The following is a 16,208-nucleotide window of genomic DNA, read 5'->3' on the forward strand; positions in this document are numbered from 1 at the left end:
ATCCCCCAGGGGCATCTAGCCCAGCCCCCAGCCAGGCTGCAGGGATTGAAGTCATAGCTGCCAACTTTTCCCTTTTCTTGCGAGGAATCCTATTTGGAAGAAGGGAATGTCCTTTAAAAAAAGGGGAAAAGTTGACAGCTATGATTTAAGTGCCAGATTTAGGTATAAGCTAAACAAGCTCCAGTTTAGGACCTCACACTCTTGGGGGAGGGGGCAAAAAAAATTAAAGGGGAAAAATAACTAGATGTACATTTCCAAATGTATGTGACACAACCTTGATGGCAGAAAGCGAAGAGGCACCACCCGTGGCTCTGACAATGAGAAAGGTATTCTTGATGTGGGTTGCGAACATGCCTCCCGCACGGATCACCTTCGCAACCCAGGGGTCCACTGTGTATTTGTGTGTGACACCCCATCTTCACCCATCATTACTTTGGGTGATATTCAATGCTAGTCTTACTCAGAGTACAGAGGTTAATAGACATCATTACTTCGGTTCATTCATTTCAACAGACTTGAATATGGCTTAGTTTAATGCAACCCATAGTACCAAGAAGCAGGTTTTTTTTGGGGGGGACAGGGAGTTTTAAAACCCAGACCAGTGCCTGGAAAGTGCAAAATGAAATCTGGAAAAGCCTGAACATTTGCTCAGAATAGACTCCGTGAATTTTATGGCCCTAACTTGCTTGTGTTCATTAAAACTGAGTAAAACGCAGCTGAATACCACCCAAAGGTAGCCACATGGGCCTGGGCATGTCTACTCAGAAGCAAGTCCTGTTGAATTCAATGGGGCCTACTCCACCTGCTTTTTCTCCCTCCCAACCTAGGTAAAAGGTAAAGGGATCCCTGACCATTAGGTCCAGTTGTGGCCGACTCTGAGGTTGCGGCGCTCATCTCGCTTTATTGGCCAAGGAAGCCGGCGTACAGCTTCCGGGTCATGTGGCCAGCAGGACGAAGCCGCTTCTGGCGAACCAGAGCAGCGCACGGAAACGCCGTTTACCTTCCCGTGTGGTACCTATTTATCTACTTGCACCTTGATGTGCTTTCGAACTGCTAGGTTGGCAGGAGCAGGGACCGAGCAACAGGAGCTCACCCCGTCGTGGGGATTCGAACTGCCGACCTTCTGATCAGCAAGTCCTAGGCTCTGTGGTTTAACCCACAGCACCACCCACATCCCTCCCTCCCAGCCTAGGCTGGCTCTAAAATGATGAAAAAATTTGAAGGGATATCTGCAGTGCTAATCATTTTCTCTACTTGTGGACAAAGGGAGAAAAGCCTACAGGGTTTTATGCCCTGAAAGCCAGTGTATAAAGCTGTTGCGTAACTGCATAAATAACTAAAATAAAGGCAGAGCAGTCTGGGTTGAGGTCATTTGGTAGGTCATTTGGTAGAAGGGGAGGAGAAACAATGTACTGTATGAGACCTTTGACCAGAGTCGAGGAAAGCCTTGAAACCACACAGTTGCCACAGGGGAAGGAGTTGAGGTGAAAGGTTGCAGATCATACTGAAAACTATTTCTGCAAACTTAATGTTCCAGCATGTATACATTATCTTTCTATTTGTGGGGTGTCCAGATCTTGTAAGATTTACGGGAACTAATCAAAATCAGCACTGGGAGAAAACCAGCAACATTAATTGGATGAGTGAACTGCTGGCCTTGTAGTGTTTCCACAACATTACAAAGGATGTTACCTGTTGCTCATTGACATTAATGGACCTAAGTCAGTCAAGGTCATTAATTTCAATGGGTCTACTCTAACTAAAATTAGTTGACTACAGTCCAGATAATCCAGGCCTGTCAACGGGAGCCTGCTACTGTTTTCTCACTAGGAGTGCCCTCTGAGATATCACTAGACATCTCGGCTGCTGACTATTGGGGGTGGGGATGTTGTTCGCTGACACGATTTTTTTATTGTTTATTAATTTATTATTTTGTTTCTTTTCTATAAGCAGCTGCAAGAATTATGGTGCTGGATAAATTAAAAACAAAAACAAAAACTCAGTCTGCCTTGCCCAAGTCTTCTGTCTCTGGGGACGAACACTTGGCACTTGCTTAAGAATACAAAACTTGTTGCACATGCAGTTGCATTATTCGAGGCTGAATTAACCAAGAATAAAACCTGAGCTATGCAGACGCCTGAACGGTGTCAGAATGCTGAGATAATAGAATAACCTGCTCTACTGCAGCCTATAGGTAGATATCACATTTTCAAAAGTTTAGATTCCAAGAGGGGTAACCATGAGTTAGTCTGTCGCAGCAAAAAACCTAAAACCCCAAAGAGTTTTATTGCACTTTAAATGCCTTAAAAATGAATGGCTACAGGGCCAGAATCTAGGCCTGAGAGCCATGCCAACCAAATTCTGTCTTTTTCTGCTTTTCAACTCTCACTGCTCTCTCACACACAAATCAGGGAGAACCAGAAATACTACTCTTGGTTATTTCTAGCAAAACAGGACCAAAACAGGCATCCCAGACACACCACTTCTTTGTTTCCAGCCCTTGGCCCTAGTTCTCATCAACTTTAGGCTGCTCGTAAGATGGGTAAATGCTCTTCTAAACAACAACAAAAACATGGGTGAAATATACTCAGAGTCGCAAAGTGATTTCATGCTCTTTATTCAGCTCATAATGGTGAGGAGGAATGAATGAAAGTCCCCTCAAAGTATCTGCTTTATATACCGTATTTTTTGCACCACAACACTCACTTTTTTCCTCCTAAAAAATAAGGGGAAATGTCTGTGCGTGTTATGGAAGGAATGCCTATGGGTGGCATGCCTACGGATTTTCCTCCTCTAAAAACTACATGCGTGTTATGGTCGGGTGCGTGCTATAGAGCGAAAAATACGGTACATTATTTACACAATGGGCTGCACATGATTGGATAATTCTGGAATTCTACTGTAAGCCAATCAGGTTGTGGATTCACTTCTATCTGGAGCATGATCGGGTGGTTCCTGCCAACCAATCATACTGCTGCATTGTTCTAAGACCAATCAGACTGCTGCATTCTGAATCCTATTGTTCTAGGACCAATCAGACTGCTGCCTTTTGGATCCTATTGTTCTAGGACCAATCAGACTGCTGCAGTTTGGATCCTATTCAATTCAGGACATAACAATGGGGTTTTTGTTTAGTTGTTTAGTAGTGTCCGCCTCTTTGTGACGCCCTGGACCAGAGCACGCCAGGCCCTCCTGTCTTCCACTGCCTCCCGCAGTTTGGTCAAACTCATGTTGGTCTCTTTGAGAACACTGTCCCACCATCTCGTCCTCTGTCGTCCCCTTCTCCTTGTGCCCTCCATCTTTCCCAACATCAGGGTCTTTTCCAGGGAGTCTTCTCTTCTCATGAGGTGGCCAAAGTCTTGGAGCCTCAGCTTCAGGATCTGTCCTTCCAGTGAGCACTCAGGGCTGATTTCCTTAAGAATGCAGAGGTTTGATCTTCTTGCAGTCCATGGGACTCTCAAGAGTCTCCTCCAGCACCAGAATTCAAAAGCATCCATTCTTCAGCGATCAGAATTAAGTAGTTAACCAGAAGTACCACTGTATTTGCTGCTGCAATACATGATGTTCAGTATTGGGAATTATCCAGTGCTTTTATTCTGGGGGGACGCAGACCGCTAAACTTTTTGTGAATCTAAGTTTGGCCTCATTGAGGGGCAGTATTTCAGTATGAGGAGGAAAAGGAGAGGACAGTGGTACCTCAGGTTAAAGACGCTTCAGGTTACAGACTCTGCTAACCCAGAAACAGTGCTTCAGGTTAAGAACTTTGCTTCAGGATGAGAACAGAAATCGTGCTCCGGCGACACAGCAGCAGCAGGAGGCCCCATTAGCTAAAGTGGTGCTTCAGGTTAAGAACAGTTTCAGGTTAAGAACGGACCTCCGGAACAAATTAAGTACTTAACCCGAGGGACCACTGTATGCTTCTTTTTTGCATCAATGACTCAAATCTTCTCTCAAGGTAATTCTTTCATTGTACAGTGGCACCTCGGGTTACATATGCTTCAGGTTACAGACTCTGCTAACCCAGGAACAGTGCTTCAGGTTAAGAACTTTGCTTCAGGATGAGAACAGAAATTGCACGGTGCCAGCGGGAGGCCCTATTAGCTAAAGTGGTGCTTCAGGTTAAGAACAGTTTCAGGTTAAGAACGGACCTTGGGAAAGAATTAAGTTCTTAACCCGAGGTGCCACAGTTCCCAATCCGTTGTTCCCTATCCAGTTCTGACTTGTCCCTCATAGAGATTTCTCAGGAGACAGAGGCGCGTCCTCCTCCTCGCGAGTAAAGCCGAGGGAGGCGGGCCTGGAGCCTCTTCCCAGCCCGCCATTCGGCCTCCGAGGCCAGCGACGCCCACAGCTCCTCCTCCTCCTGCTTCTCGGCCCCGCTGCTGACCTTCCTTCCCCTCCCAGGCGCCTTTCGTAAGCGGGGAGCCGGGGCCTCGGCGGGGCGAAGCGGCGGCGGCGGCGGCGGCGCCTCTTTCCTGGGGCCATGGCTGCAACTGCCGGTGAGTGCCTCTGCCGCGCCGGGCCTAGTCCTTGCCCGACCTCGGAGGGGGGCCGGGGAGAAGCCGAAGCGAAGGGCCGGCTGGGGAGACCCGGGTTCAGGTGGTGCAGCTCGCCCGGGAGACCTGGGCCTCCGCCTCGCCTACCTGGCGGGGTTGTTGCCCCGCAGAGGAGGAGACTCTGGACACCCCGCGCGCCTTGCAGAAAAAGGGGGAGAGAAATGCAAAGTATTCTGGGCATAACATACTCCAGTGTGTGAGAGGAGTAAGAATGTATTGGAAAATATTCATTAATACATTAATGATGTATTGGTAAATATTGGTTACAGATAGGTAGCCGTGTTGGTCTGCCATAGTCAAAACAAAACAAAATTCCTTCCAGTAGCACCTTAAAGACCAACTAAGTCAGTTCTTGGTATGAGCTTTCGTGTGCATGCACACTTCGTGTATCTGAAGAAGTGTGCATGCACACGAAAGCTCATACCAAGAACTGACTTAGTTGGTCTTTAAGGTGCTACTGGAAGGAATTTTTTTTGTTTTGGTAAATATTGATTAGGGATGCACGTGGCGCTGTGGGTTAAACCACAGAGCCTAGGACTTGCCGATCAGAAGGTCAGCGGTTCGAATCCCCAAGACGGGGTGAGCTGCTGTTGCTCGGTCCCTGCTCCTGCCAACCTAGCAGTTCAAAAGCACCTCAAAGTGCAAGTAGATAAATAGGTACCGCTCCGGCGGGAAGGGAAACGGCATTTCTGTGTGCTGCTCTGGTTTGTCAGAAGCGGCTTAGTCATGCTGGCCACATGATCTGGAAGCTGTATGCCGGCTCCCTCGGCCAATAAAGCAAGATGAGCGCCGCAACCCCAGAGTCGGCCACGACTGGGCCTAATGGTCAGGGGTCCCTTTACCTTTATGCAGCTCCTTAGTAGCTTTCAATACTATTAACCATGGTAATGTTCAGGGTGAGACATGGGTGGTGCTGTGAGTTAAACCACAGAGCCTAGGGCTTGCTGATCAGAAGGTCGGTGGTTCGAATCCCTGCGACGGTGTGAGCTCCCGTTGCTCAGTCCCTGCTCCTGCCAACCTAGCAGTTCGAAATATGTCAAAGTGCAAGTAGATAAATAGGTACCACTCCAGCGGGAAGGTAAACGGCGTTTCCGTGCGCTCTCTGGTTCGCCAGAAGCGGCTCAGTCTTGCTGGCCACATGCCCCGGAAGCTGTACACCGGCCCCTTTGGCCAATAAAGCGAGATGAGCGCCGCAACCCCAAAGTTGGCCACGACTGGACCTAATGCTCAGGGGTCCCTTTACCTAAATATTGATTTGTGTTTGACTTATGGCAGGCCAAATAGTTCCTCACTAAAAATGTTTTAAGAGCGCCTGACCAACTCTTAACTAGCTGGGAAAACCTAGTCTGTGGCTAATTTTTGACACTTTGAAAAATGTGCGGCTTTTTCTGCTTTCTCGTCTTAGTGTTTTGAACAATCCACTAGATACTTTGATTATGACTTAAGTGTGAGATGGCTACTGAATATGCTTTAGTACCCAAAACCGTATCTTTTCCAGTTGTGACCTTATGGAACCCATCAGGGTACATTCTGATGAGCTTTCTCCCCCACAGGATTTTGTTGCTGTTGCTCTTATTAAATTTTCCAAAAAGAAACAAAAGCAAATGCAGTCAGAGAATACTCAAGGGCAGGCTTTGGGTAACAGGTTGTCCTGGGCGAGCACAAAATTTGGCACCCCCCACCCAAATAGGTCATTGTTCTTCCTACTGCTTTGTGCCCCCTCAGCTTGGCGCCTGGTGCGGGTGAACTACCTGCACCATCTCGAATCCGGCGCTGTCGTACTTCTACCAGCACATCTTGCAGAGTTCAGTGGTGCTTTCCCTCTTAAATTCACTGTTTTGCTCAAGGACCTGAAGCCGAGAGTAGGGTCTTCTGCATTGTGTTACGTTTCTCTCTTTATGCTGCAACTTTTTCTAACATGTCACCTTTCTCTCCCCCCCCCCTTCCTCTTGCCAGGCGTAGTTGTTAGGATTTTGGACAAACGTCTTCCTTCTGCCCTGCGTGCAAGTGGAGGACCATGCCGGTTTGTGAACAGGAGGATGTGCAGCAAAACCCAAGCAGAGAACGTGCAGAAGCCAAAACCCCAAGCTTCAGGTAAACCAGAATTATCTTCGTGCTTGATTGGTAATATGCTGTTTCATGGAATCTGCTTCCCAAGTATTTGTGTGTAGGGCAGTAGCCTTACCCTTTGTGTAAATAACTGCATTTTGATGACCTGTCATTGACTACTACGTACAAATTCATTTCTTTATTTTCTGCCATGTTTGGTTGTGCTGGAAAGAGCTGGGCATATAACTATAGGTTCCAGCAGCATGCCTGGAAATCCAACATGTGTATTTGCATGTGACTGCCTCTGGTACTGATTGGTAGTTTTTAAATTGTTTTATATGCATGCCCCAAATCAGATTTCTTTTTCCAGTATCTGAAAGAATGGGCGCATATCCACAAGTGTGCATGTAGCCCATCAACACTGAAGGAGAAGGTATAGCACAATGGGAAGTAGTTGTTGACTGGAAATTAGGACAGTGAATGAACCCCGTGCATTCTCTGTATTGAGGATCTTACTTTCTTCGTTAAATTTGTGCAATTTGAAAATGAGGAAGTAGATCCATATACATTGTATGCAATATGTGTGCTAGCTTTACCTTCACGTGGTGACTTGCTGTTTGATTTCCTTTCCCTATAAACTTTTGACTAACCTTCCTTTCTATGGCTATGTTTGCTTAACTATGTATGCTGCCATATTTTGCAAGCCAAAGTCCATATGTGATTCTTGCTGAAATCAGGCCTTGTCTGTCTAAAGGGTTTGGGTGTCTAAGGCTGCAATCCTAACCTAATTTACCTGGGAGTAAGCCCTACTTCTGAGTTGACGGGCAGCCACTAAGGCAGGCACCCCCAAACTCGGCCCTCCAGATGTTTTGAGACTACAATTCCCATCATCCCTGACCACTGGCCTGTTAGCTATGGATGATGGGAGTTGTAGTCCAAAAACATCTGGAAGGCCGAGTTTGGGGGTGCCTGCACTAAGGCCTTGGAAATGGTTGATCATTAGTAAATGAAGGTGTCGTTGTGTAGGAAGGTGGATAGCTTGAAGATACCTCAGCCCATATTTTCTGAACTTGTTACTGTCTAGAAGCATTAAATCCTTTAATCTCCGGTTGCACCTTTGCCTTTCCGACTGTTTAGCATTTGGGACCAGCTGTCCCCCCACCACACACTTTTTTTTGGTAGATAGATACTCATGAATAGGGAATGGGACATGATTGTTGTGTTCAAACATACTGGTTGGTATGAGCTGAAGAATTTTCACCTTCTTATCAGCAGTCTGAAATGCAGATAGCTTGCTACTGGTATTTTAAGCTCCTAAACCCCCATGGCCAAGACTCTTTAATTCTTTAATCATTCAGAAGTGGCTCAGTGTGCAAAAGTGTTTCATCTAAATGCAGGGAAAAAACCCCATAGGGCTCAAAACCATAGTTGGTAGGATCAGGACTAGCAATAAGTAGAGCTAGCCTACACTCTTGCAGACATGTACATACATAACACCCCCTTCTCGCAGAGGAGACAGGCGCCATCCTTCTATCTCTCTTGCACACAGCTGAGAAGAGGGTGATCCAGAGTCCCAGGATTTACTACGCCGCTGGCTTGTTTGTGTAATCCCAGCCCATATCTCTCCTCTGCCACTGCTAAGATGACCAGGAATAGCTGAGCAGTGGATAAAAGGGGAAAGTTTCAGGTACCTTGAGATGGCAGCTCCTAATGAAGCCATGTTCCTCTGCCCCTCTCATTTCCCAACAGGAAAGGTCAGGGACAAGATAAGCAAACTAGGCTGAAGCTTCTGGATTGGCTTCTGTATTGGTCACCGAGAAAGTGAATCCACTTCCTCTTCAGCCAGTAATAATCATAATTTATTATTTATACCCCGCCCATCTGGCTGAGTTTCCCCAGCCACTCTGGGCGGCTTCCAATCAAGTGTTAAAAACAATACAGCATTAAATATGAAAAACTTCCCTAAACAGGGCTGCCTTCAGATGTCTTTTAAAAAGAAGATAGCTGCTTATTTCCTTCACATCTGAAGGGAGGGCGTTCCACAGGGCGGGGGCCACTACCGAGAAGGCCCTCTGCCTGGTTCCCTGTAACCTCACTTCTCGCAGTGAGGGAACCACCAGAAGGCCCTCGGAGCTGGACCTCAGTGTCCGGGCTGAACGATGGGGGTGGAGACGCTCCTTCAGGTATACTGGACCGAGGCCGTTTAGGGCTTTCAAGGTCAGCACCAACACTTTGAATTGTGCTCAGAAACTCAGTACAGAGCTGATCAGGCTGCTGAAGCAATGACAGAGAGCTCTGCTTTGCCATCCTAACTGGTGGAGCAAGGACTCTGAGGAGAGTCCAGATGAAGGCCTGCGGGGGCCTGAGGCTCCTCATACCTCAAGTCATTGGCTGTGCTGCAAGAGATTGCTATCTCAATTCCACCTTTTGGATAAGATGTTTGGTTCTCACGCACTGCATTTTCTCTTCCCTGCTTTCTACAGCCTCTTTCAAAGTTCCAGGACACAAGCCCAGTGACTGGGACAAGAAGTTGTTGCTATGGACGGGCCGTTTCAAGAAAGAAGAGGATATACCAGAAACAGTGTCGTAAGTCTGAATTTCACAAACCAAGCATTTAAAAACCCGCTTAAAACTGTACTTCCAGTGTAGCTAAAATGACTCTCTCCATATTTGACTCCAGTAATTATTTCATGCTAAAGCTGGGATATGCCCTTCACAAAGGTATAAAGATAATATTCTTTTCTCTCCACCACCCATTTTTTTTAATCAGTGAGATGCAGATAGCTATTACAGCAAGATGTTCAAATTATTATTGGCTGCGTTCACACACAACAAAATAAGTCATGGCTTGTTTTAACCACGTCTTGTTCAACAAACCGTAGGTTGTCTCATAGGCAGGAAAGCAAGCCGCAGCTTGGGTCTTCAGCTTGTTTTCCATCTACTCTTGCCTCGCACATCTGTAGCTTGCTGAAGGATAGGGGAACTATACAGACTGTGGCGAAGCAAGACGGTTGGGTTTGAACATAACGCCAAACAGTGGATCTTGTAAGTTAACCACAAATATTGGCTCTGCATTATGGTTTGTTGCTAGAAAACAGACCTTGGTTAGTTTGGGTTGGGTGTGGATGTTCAAACAAGCCATACTCTGGGAAAGCAAACCACGGCTTAGCATTAAGCGCAAACCAGGCTAAAACTGCCATTTGCATAATTCTGATTGTAATTTTTGGCAACATTCAGAGAATCCAGAATATTTTATAAAAGATGAGTGATTGCGGGTATGTGGATTAGGAGGTATAATGTGGCATGGCTACATTTTAATTCCATCACAAGTAGCCATGTGCAAGCTACGCTCTGAGGGTTCTGAAATTCTCCTTGGAGACTTATTTCTTTGTCTTTCCCTCTGCCAACGTCTAGAATACCAGTTTGTTACGCAGAGATGAACAGAGGCAGCCTGTTTTTTCACTGTGCGTCATTCGATGAGCATAAGGTGTAGGCTGGTTTTTAGGCCTGAGCCCCTTGAGCACTGTCCATCTTGGGGTTCTGAGCTTTCAGTAGATACAGGCTGGATAAAATTGGTGTCCATCTGACCTGTATCAAAGCCTTTTCCGGCCTTATGAAGACTATGTTAGTTTTACATGGAGCAGTGAACCATTTCATAGAGGCTCACCTTCTTGTGCTGCCTGGGTCTGTGTGCTGTTTGACTACGTGTCTCAAGGAAATCCTATCAACAAAGAATATTATTGGGCTTGCAGATAATAATAATAATAATAATAATAATAATAATAATAATAATAATAATAATAATTTTGTTTGTTTGTTTGTTTGTTTGTTTGTTTGTTATTAATACCCCACCCATCTGGCTGGGTCCCCCCAGCCACTCTGGGCGGCTTCCAACAAAACACTAAAATACAATAACCTATTAAACATTAAAAGCTTCCCTAAACAGGGCTGCCTTCAGACGTCTTCTAAAAGTTTGGTAGTTATTTTTCTCTTTGACATCTGGTGGGAGGGCGTTCCACAGGGCGAGCGCCACTACCGAGAAGGCTCTCTGCCTGTAACTTGGCTTCTCGCAGTGAGGGAACCGCCAGAAGGCCTCAGCGCTGGACCTCAGTGTCCGGACAGAACGATGGAGGTGGAGACGTTCTTTAAGATATACAGGGCTGAGGCCGTTTAGGGCTTTAAAGGTCAGCACCAACACTCTGAATTGTGCTCAGAAATGTACTGGGAGCCAGTGTAGGTCTTTCAAGACCGGTGTTATATGGTCTCGGCAGCCACTCCCAGTCACCAGTCTAGCTGCCGCATTCTGGATTAATTGTAGTTTCCGGGTCACCTTCAAAGGTAGCCCCACATAGAGCGCATTGCAGTAGTCCAAGCGGGAGATAATCAGAGCAGGCACCACTCTGGCGAGACAGTCTGCGGGCAGACAGGGTCTCAGCCTGTGTACCAGACAGAGTGCTTTTGTAGCTTCCTACCATATGTTCTTTGTAGTAGTAGTCACCCAGTGTGAAAAATAGTAGCGTAGGGCCTCTGCAAGGCTGATCAAGGGATCCAGACACTCAAAGCTTGCTGCTTGTTTTCTGCTGTGTCGAAGAGCAAAGCAATCGGCAGCAGCTGCCAGAAGCAACTGACTTTGAAATGTGATTACATTATCAGCTCTGTTTCCAGAAGTTACTGACTCTGTCATGCATGTTACTGATTCCACCAATTAACTACTCAAAGGGCAAACTCTTAATGAAATTGTAGAAACAGGCACAATGACAGATTCGGGCAGAATAGATTGCACAGAGCTTCCCAGGCTTTTGTGTTAGCTCTTCCTTGATACAGTTCTGGACCAAGAATTATTTTGCAGATGGGCTTTTAGTGTTCTTAAAAAGCTGCAAAGCAGATTTTGTGGGAACCCTGTTAGGTTTATAGTGAGGGTGCTGAAGCACTAACCCAAATATTCTGAGATTTTGTCAGCTGTTTGCTTCTTATCTTATTGAACATTTTTTCACACTGTTGACAGAGGTGATGACCACATGTTGGCTTGGAAAGGCAACATTAGAAATGTGTCCTCTCATAGGTTCTTTCCAGCTTTGACTTAATTGTGGTAGCAAGTTCCGCAGTTTAACTATGTGCTGTGTGAAGAAGTTTGGCCAAAATATTTCACCGTCCAGCTTCATTGGATGACCCCGGGCTCTAGAACCCTGGATGACCCTTCTCTCTAGAACCCAGGTAAGCGTCTAGAACCCTGGGATCTAGAGAGAAAAGTATCTCTGTACCCACTTTCTTCTTTCTGTGCATCATTTTACATAGCTTTGTGGTGTTCCCCTTTACTTTCTTTTCCAAACTAAAAAGCCCCAAATGTTGTAACCTTTGCTCATAGGGGAGTTCTTTCATCCCCTTGGTCATTCTTTATTGCCTTCTTCTCAACCTTTTCCAGCTTTGCAATATCCTTTTGTGGGGTGAGGAGACCAGAAATGTAGACAGTTCAGTCACACCATAGATTTGTACAATGGTACTGGCCGTTTATTTTCAGCTCCTTTTCTCATGACTCCTAGCATGGAATTCACCTTCCTCACAGCTGCCACAAATTGGGTTATCTGCCATGACCCAAGAACCCTTTTGTAGTGGCTGCCAGCTTAGATCCTATCAGTTGGATAGATCCCTCTGGTGAAGTTGAGGGCTGCTGCTGCTGTTTTGCCCCAGTATAAATCACTTTACACTTGCTTACATTGTATGGCATTTTCCATTTGCCCCTTCACTCAGACCTTCTCAAGCTCCTCTGTGGTTGTTGGTAGATCATATGGGGACATCCTTGCGCACTAGGAATCGGGTTGTGTTGGCCTTTCTATTATGGCTGCCGAGTGACGACACTGTCTTTAATACGGAATAAGATAGATAGATAGATAGATTCTTTATTGTCATTACACAAGTGCAACATTGCACAAGTGCAACGAAATTGGAAATTGAATAAGCCATGTAAGAGAGACACAACCATCAGGAGGGGACCATACTGACATTTCTTCACTGTCAGAAGATCTCTTTTCTTCAGAAGTCCCACACTGTCTTTCTCTCTGCCTGGTCAGGTCCATTCAAGGGTTGATTTTAGGAGTGGTCTGCATCGTGCAAGTATCCCTTTCCCCTTCTCTTTACCAGTGTGGTGTAGTGGTTAAGAGCGGTAGTCTCGTAATCCTGGGGAACCGGGTTCGCGTCTCCGCTCCTCCCCATGCAGCTGCTGGGTGACCTTGGGCCAGTCACCCTTCTCTGAAGTCTCTCAGCCCCACTCACCTCACAGAGTGTTTGTTGTGGGGGAGGAAGGGAAAGGAGAATGTTAGCCGCTTTGAGACTCCTTAAAGGGAGTGAAAGGCGGGATATCAAATCCAAACTCTTCTTCTTCTTCTTCTACCTTGCTTTGCAGCACTTGGCTCCTCCTCCTCCTAGTGTCTGCTAGTTTTTCGCCCTCCCTCAGAAGAGAAGGGACCTGTTGGTCCTTTTGAAGGTCAGAGTTGTGCCCTACCTCGTTCTAGGTCCTACCTCCGCATGCCTCCCAATTCTGCTCTCCTGGTCTAAGGACTTCAAAAGCAGCCAAGCAGGACTGGGACAAGCCAACAGTTCTGCCTGAATAAGAAAAAAATCCAGACACTTTTAACCCAAGCTCTAGGGCAGGGGTCCGCAACTTGCGGCCCATGGGCCACAGGCAGCCCTCGGAGTAGTTTAAACGGTCCCCGAGCCGTTTGAATATGCTGAGTTGGCGAAAATGATAAGATTAGATACGAAAAAGTAACAAAGTTTGAAGAGGAGTGGAGTAAATTTGTTGTGTATATACGGAATAGCTGTAGAAGTTTAAAAACTGTAGCAGGGTTAACTTAAATCTTGTGATGTGGATGGAATGTAAATAAGAATCTGTAAGAGTGGATGTTAATTTGTGAAAGCCGAAGCAAGGAAGGAAGGAAGTCCGAGCGCGACAAAGCGCAGGGTAAATAAGAAAACACTAAGATGCTGGTTGCAAGAGTTTATGTTTTATTTGACTTTGTTTTTGGAAATTTGACTTATGTTTTTATTTGTTTTTGCTTTTGAAAATCTAATAAAAAGTATTTTTTACAAAAAAATTAATGGCCCCCGAGCCGAGCCGGTGAGCCCCTCTCGCACTGTGCTAAACCGGTGCAGCGTGGAGCGGGGATTCGCTTCCACGGTGCCAGAAATCATGTTTGTGCATGTGCAGGCACCAAAGATCACGTCTGTGTAGACACGATCCAGCCCATCTCCGTGGGAGTGAACCAGCCCAGGCAAGGTGAACCTTGCCGGCCCCTGCTCTAGGGGTTATGTAGTCCCCAGAATGGTACAATAATGGGTTTTGCCTTATGGCTTAGCAGCCTTTAACGAGATTCTTCCTTTGATTGCCCCCCATTAACAAGATGGTCAAGGCAGTGGAAGCAGCTATGGCTTGACAGTGCTAATCCGTGATAATTAATTTAGGATAATTCATTCTTTAAAGGTTTGAGATGGTTGATGCGGCAAGGAACAAGATGCGTGTGAAGATCAGCTACGTAATGATTGCCTTGACAATCATGGGCTGCATATTGATGGTCATTCTGGGGAAGCGGGTGAGTACAAAAGAGCTAAGAGGCTGGCAGTAGCGTGGGGGGGAGGGGAGAGCTAAAGGACCAGCCTAACCTCCCAGGAACAGCAATTAAATTGTGGGAATACTGCAGCAGGGGAAACGTGGGTGGTTGTATTCTTAATAAAGTAAACGGAAGGATAAACCTAAGAGATGGGGGGAGGTAGAGAGGAAGAAAGAGGGAATTAGAATCAAAGTCAGGGTAGGATGGGCATGAGAATGGGAATTTCCCCAAATGTGGAATTCAGTGCCTTATCAGCAGTTTATGTCAATAGCTCTGTGGGAGGTTGCTTATAGTTTTCATAAATAATATACTGTAATGTTAGCTGGAAACTGCAATATGGAGAGGGCTTGAAATGGCCCCCCACTGGCAGACAGGATTATAGCATCATGTTTGGCATCTTCATTTCTTGATGCTTAGTTACTCTTTCCTGCTTTTTCTCGAAAGCTCTGCTATTATCTGTTAGGCTCTTAAGGTGAGCAGGAGAGGATATATATGGGGGCTCTTCATCCTGTTATCATTACAGTGGTACCTAGGTTACATATGCTTCAGGTTACAGACTCCACTAACCCAGAAATAGTGCTTCAGGTTAAGAACTTTGCTTCAGGTTGAGAACAGAAATCGTGCTCCGGCGGTGCAGCAGCAGGAGGCCCCATTAGCTAAAGTAGTGCTTCAGGTTAAGAACAGTTTCAGGTTAAGAACGGACCTCCAGAACGAATTAAGTACTTAACCCGAGGTACCACTGTACTTGTTTCTTGAAATAAAGAAATTAACCTGTCTGACATAGAACCAAGCAGTCTGGGTTCAAGTCTTGTAGTCCTTCAAGTAGTGCAGAGTCTTCCATTGAGTGGTCATGTCATAAGTCCTGGAGTCTAAAAAGCCTTTCAGTTCTTCATACAGCAAACCCGCAACTTACTTATGGGTTACATTGCAGGAATCACACTTGAAGCCAAAATAATGTATAGTCACATGGTTACTTTTCTTACATGCTTCTGTGGTCTCTTCTTTGCTGCAGGCTGCTGAGAGGCACGAATCCCTGACGAGCCAGAATCTGGAGAAAAAAGCTCGCTGGAGAGAGGAGGCCGCTCAGAGCGTCTCTGCCAAACCATAGTCAAGAGGAAGGACAATACTACAGAAGGCACGAGTTGTATTGTTGTCTTTTAATTATAGAGGAGGAAGAGGGGCTTGAGGGAAGGCATATTCATTAGTCAAGGGTTGCTTCCGAGCTTCCAGAAAATAAAATTATTTTGTGGTAATCCTATGAAGATTTCATATTTTGGTAGTATCCAGTAACTATTCAGTTTCAAAGAAAGCTAAATACAGTATCCAATTCCGTTCAGTTACTGTATGTATTAAAATATTCATTGCACCTTCTGTATTGGTCGATAGGCTTGTTGAAGCAAGGTATTGAATTCACCGTGACTAATAGCATACATAGGAATCTCTCTCTCTCTCTCTCTCTCTCTCTCTCTCTCTCTCTCTCTCCACACACACACACACACACACACACACACACACACACGGTGGTAGCACAGACATCTTAATGGTGTGTGACCTAACGCTTTGAAACAGTAGTAATGGAATGTAGATGCTACCGCTTGCTCTCATATCATCTACCAGCCATGAATGTTTTGGGATGCTAATATCTGTAATAATTCTGGTTTTCTGTTCTGTTGATATCATCCTAAAACCTTTGATTCTAAATTTCATCATCTCTGGCATCTTCATTATTTCAGGATATAACTGGCATATGTGATTCTGCTCCAGTGCAGAACAAGTGCTCAGAACACAAAACTCATACATCAAAGTTGACAGGGTGCCTAATTCAAAAGTCTTTTGATAAACACAGGGAAGTTCGGAGGTCAGAAAGTCTGGCTATGCATGAATAGACAAGCCTTTGCCCTGAGGATCATGCACTCGAAATCCAACACAGAGGATAGCACTAAAAGGAGATACAATTCAGGACTTCAATCCTATAGCCACTTACATGGGTGTGATACCCTAA

General features: G+C 45.7%; 1 protein-coding gene across 2 annotated transcripts; it reads left to right on the plus strand.

Moving 5' to 3' along the window:
* The first annotated feature begins 4,354 nt into the window (after positions 1-4,354).
* On the plus strand, positions 4,355-15,912 carry FAM162A (family with sequence similarity 162 member A). Of its 2 annotated transcripts, none has more exons than XM_083719994.1 (5): positions 4,355-4,496; positions 6,510-6,647; positions 9,086-9,188; positions 14,080-14,188; positions 15,219-15,912. In XM_083719994.1, exons 1-5 carry the CDS (start codon positions 4,481-4,483, stop codon positions 15,312-15,314), a joined length of 462 nt encoding a protein of 153 aa, XP_083576120.1. In that variant the 5' UTR covers positions 4,355-4,480; the 3' UTR covers positions 15,315-15,912. The 2 variants fall into 2 exon arrangements, with proteins under 2 accessions (XP_083576120.1, XP_083576121.1); XM_083719995.1 differs by lacking the exon at positions 4,355-4,496 and adding an exon at positions 4,690-4,721.
* Positions 15,913-16,208: the final 296 nt, after the last annotated feature.

This window comes from Podarcis gaigeae, assembly GCF_964106915.1.
Source record: "Podarcis gaigeae genome assembly, chromosome: 17".
Taxonomy (NCBI): Eukaryota; Metazoa; Chordata; class Lepidosauria; order Squamata; family Lacertidae; genus Podarcis; species Podarcis gaigeae.

What these genes read in the sequence shown, in the direction of transcription:
- FAM162A (XM_083719994.1), top strand. An exon ending in GATATACCAGAAACAGTGTC is followed by an intron (nt 9,189 to 14,079) that starts GTAAGTCTGAAT and finishes CATTCTTTAAAG; the next exon opens with GTTTGAGATGGTTGATGCGG. An exon ending in TGGTCATTCTGGGGAAGCGG is followed by an intron (nt 14,189 to 15,218) that starts GTGAGTACAAAA and finishes TCTTTGCTGCAG; the next exon opens with GCTGCTGAGAGGCACGAATC.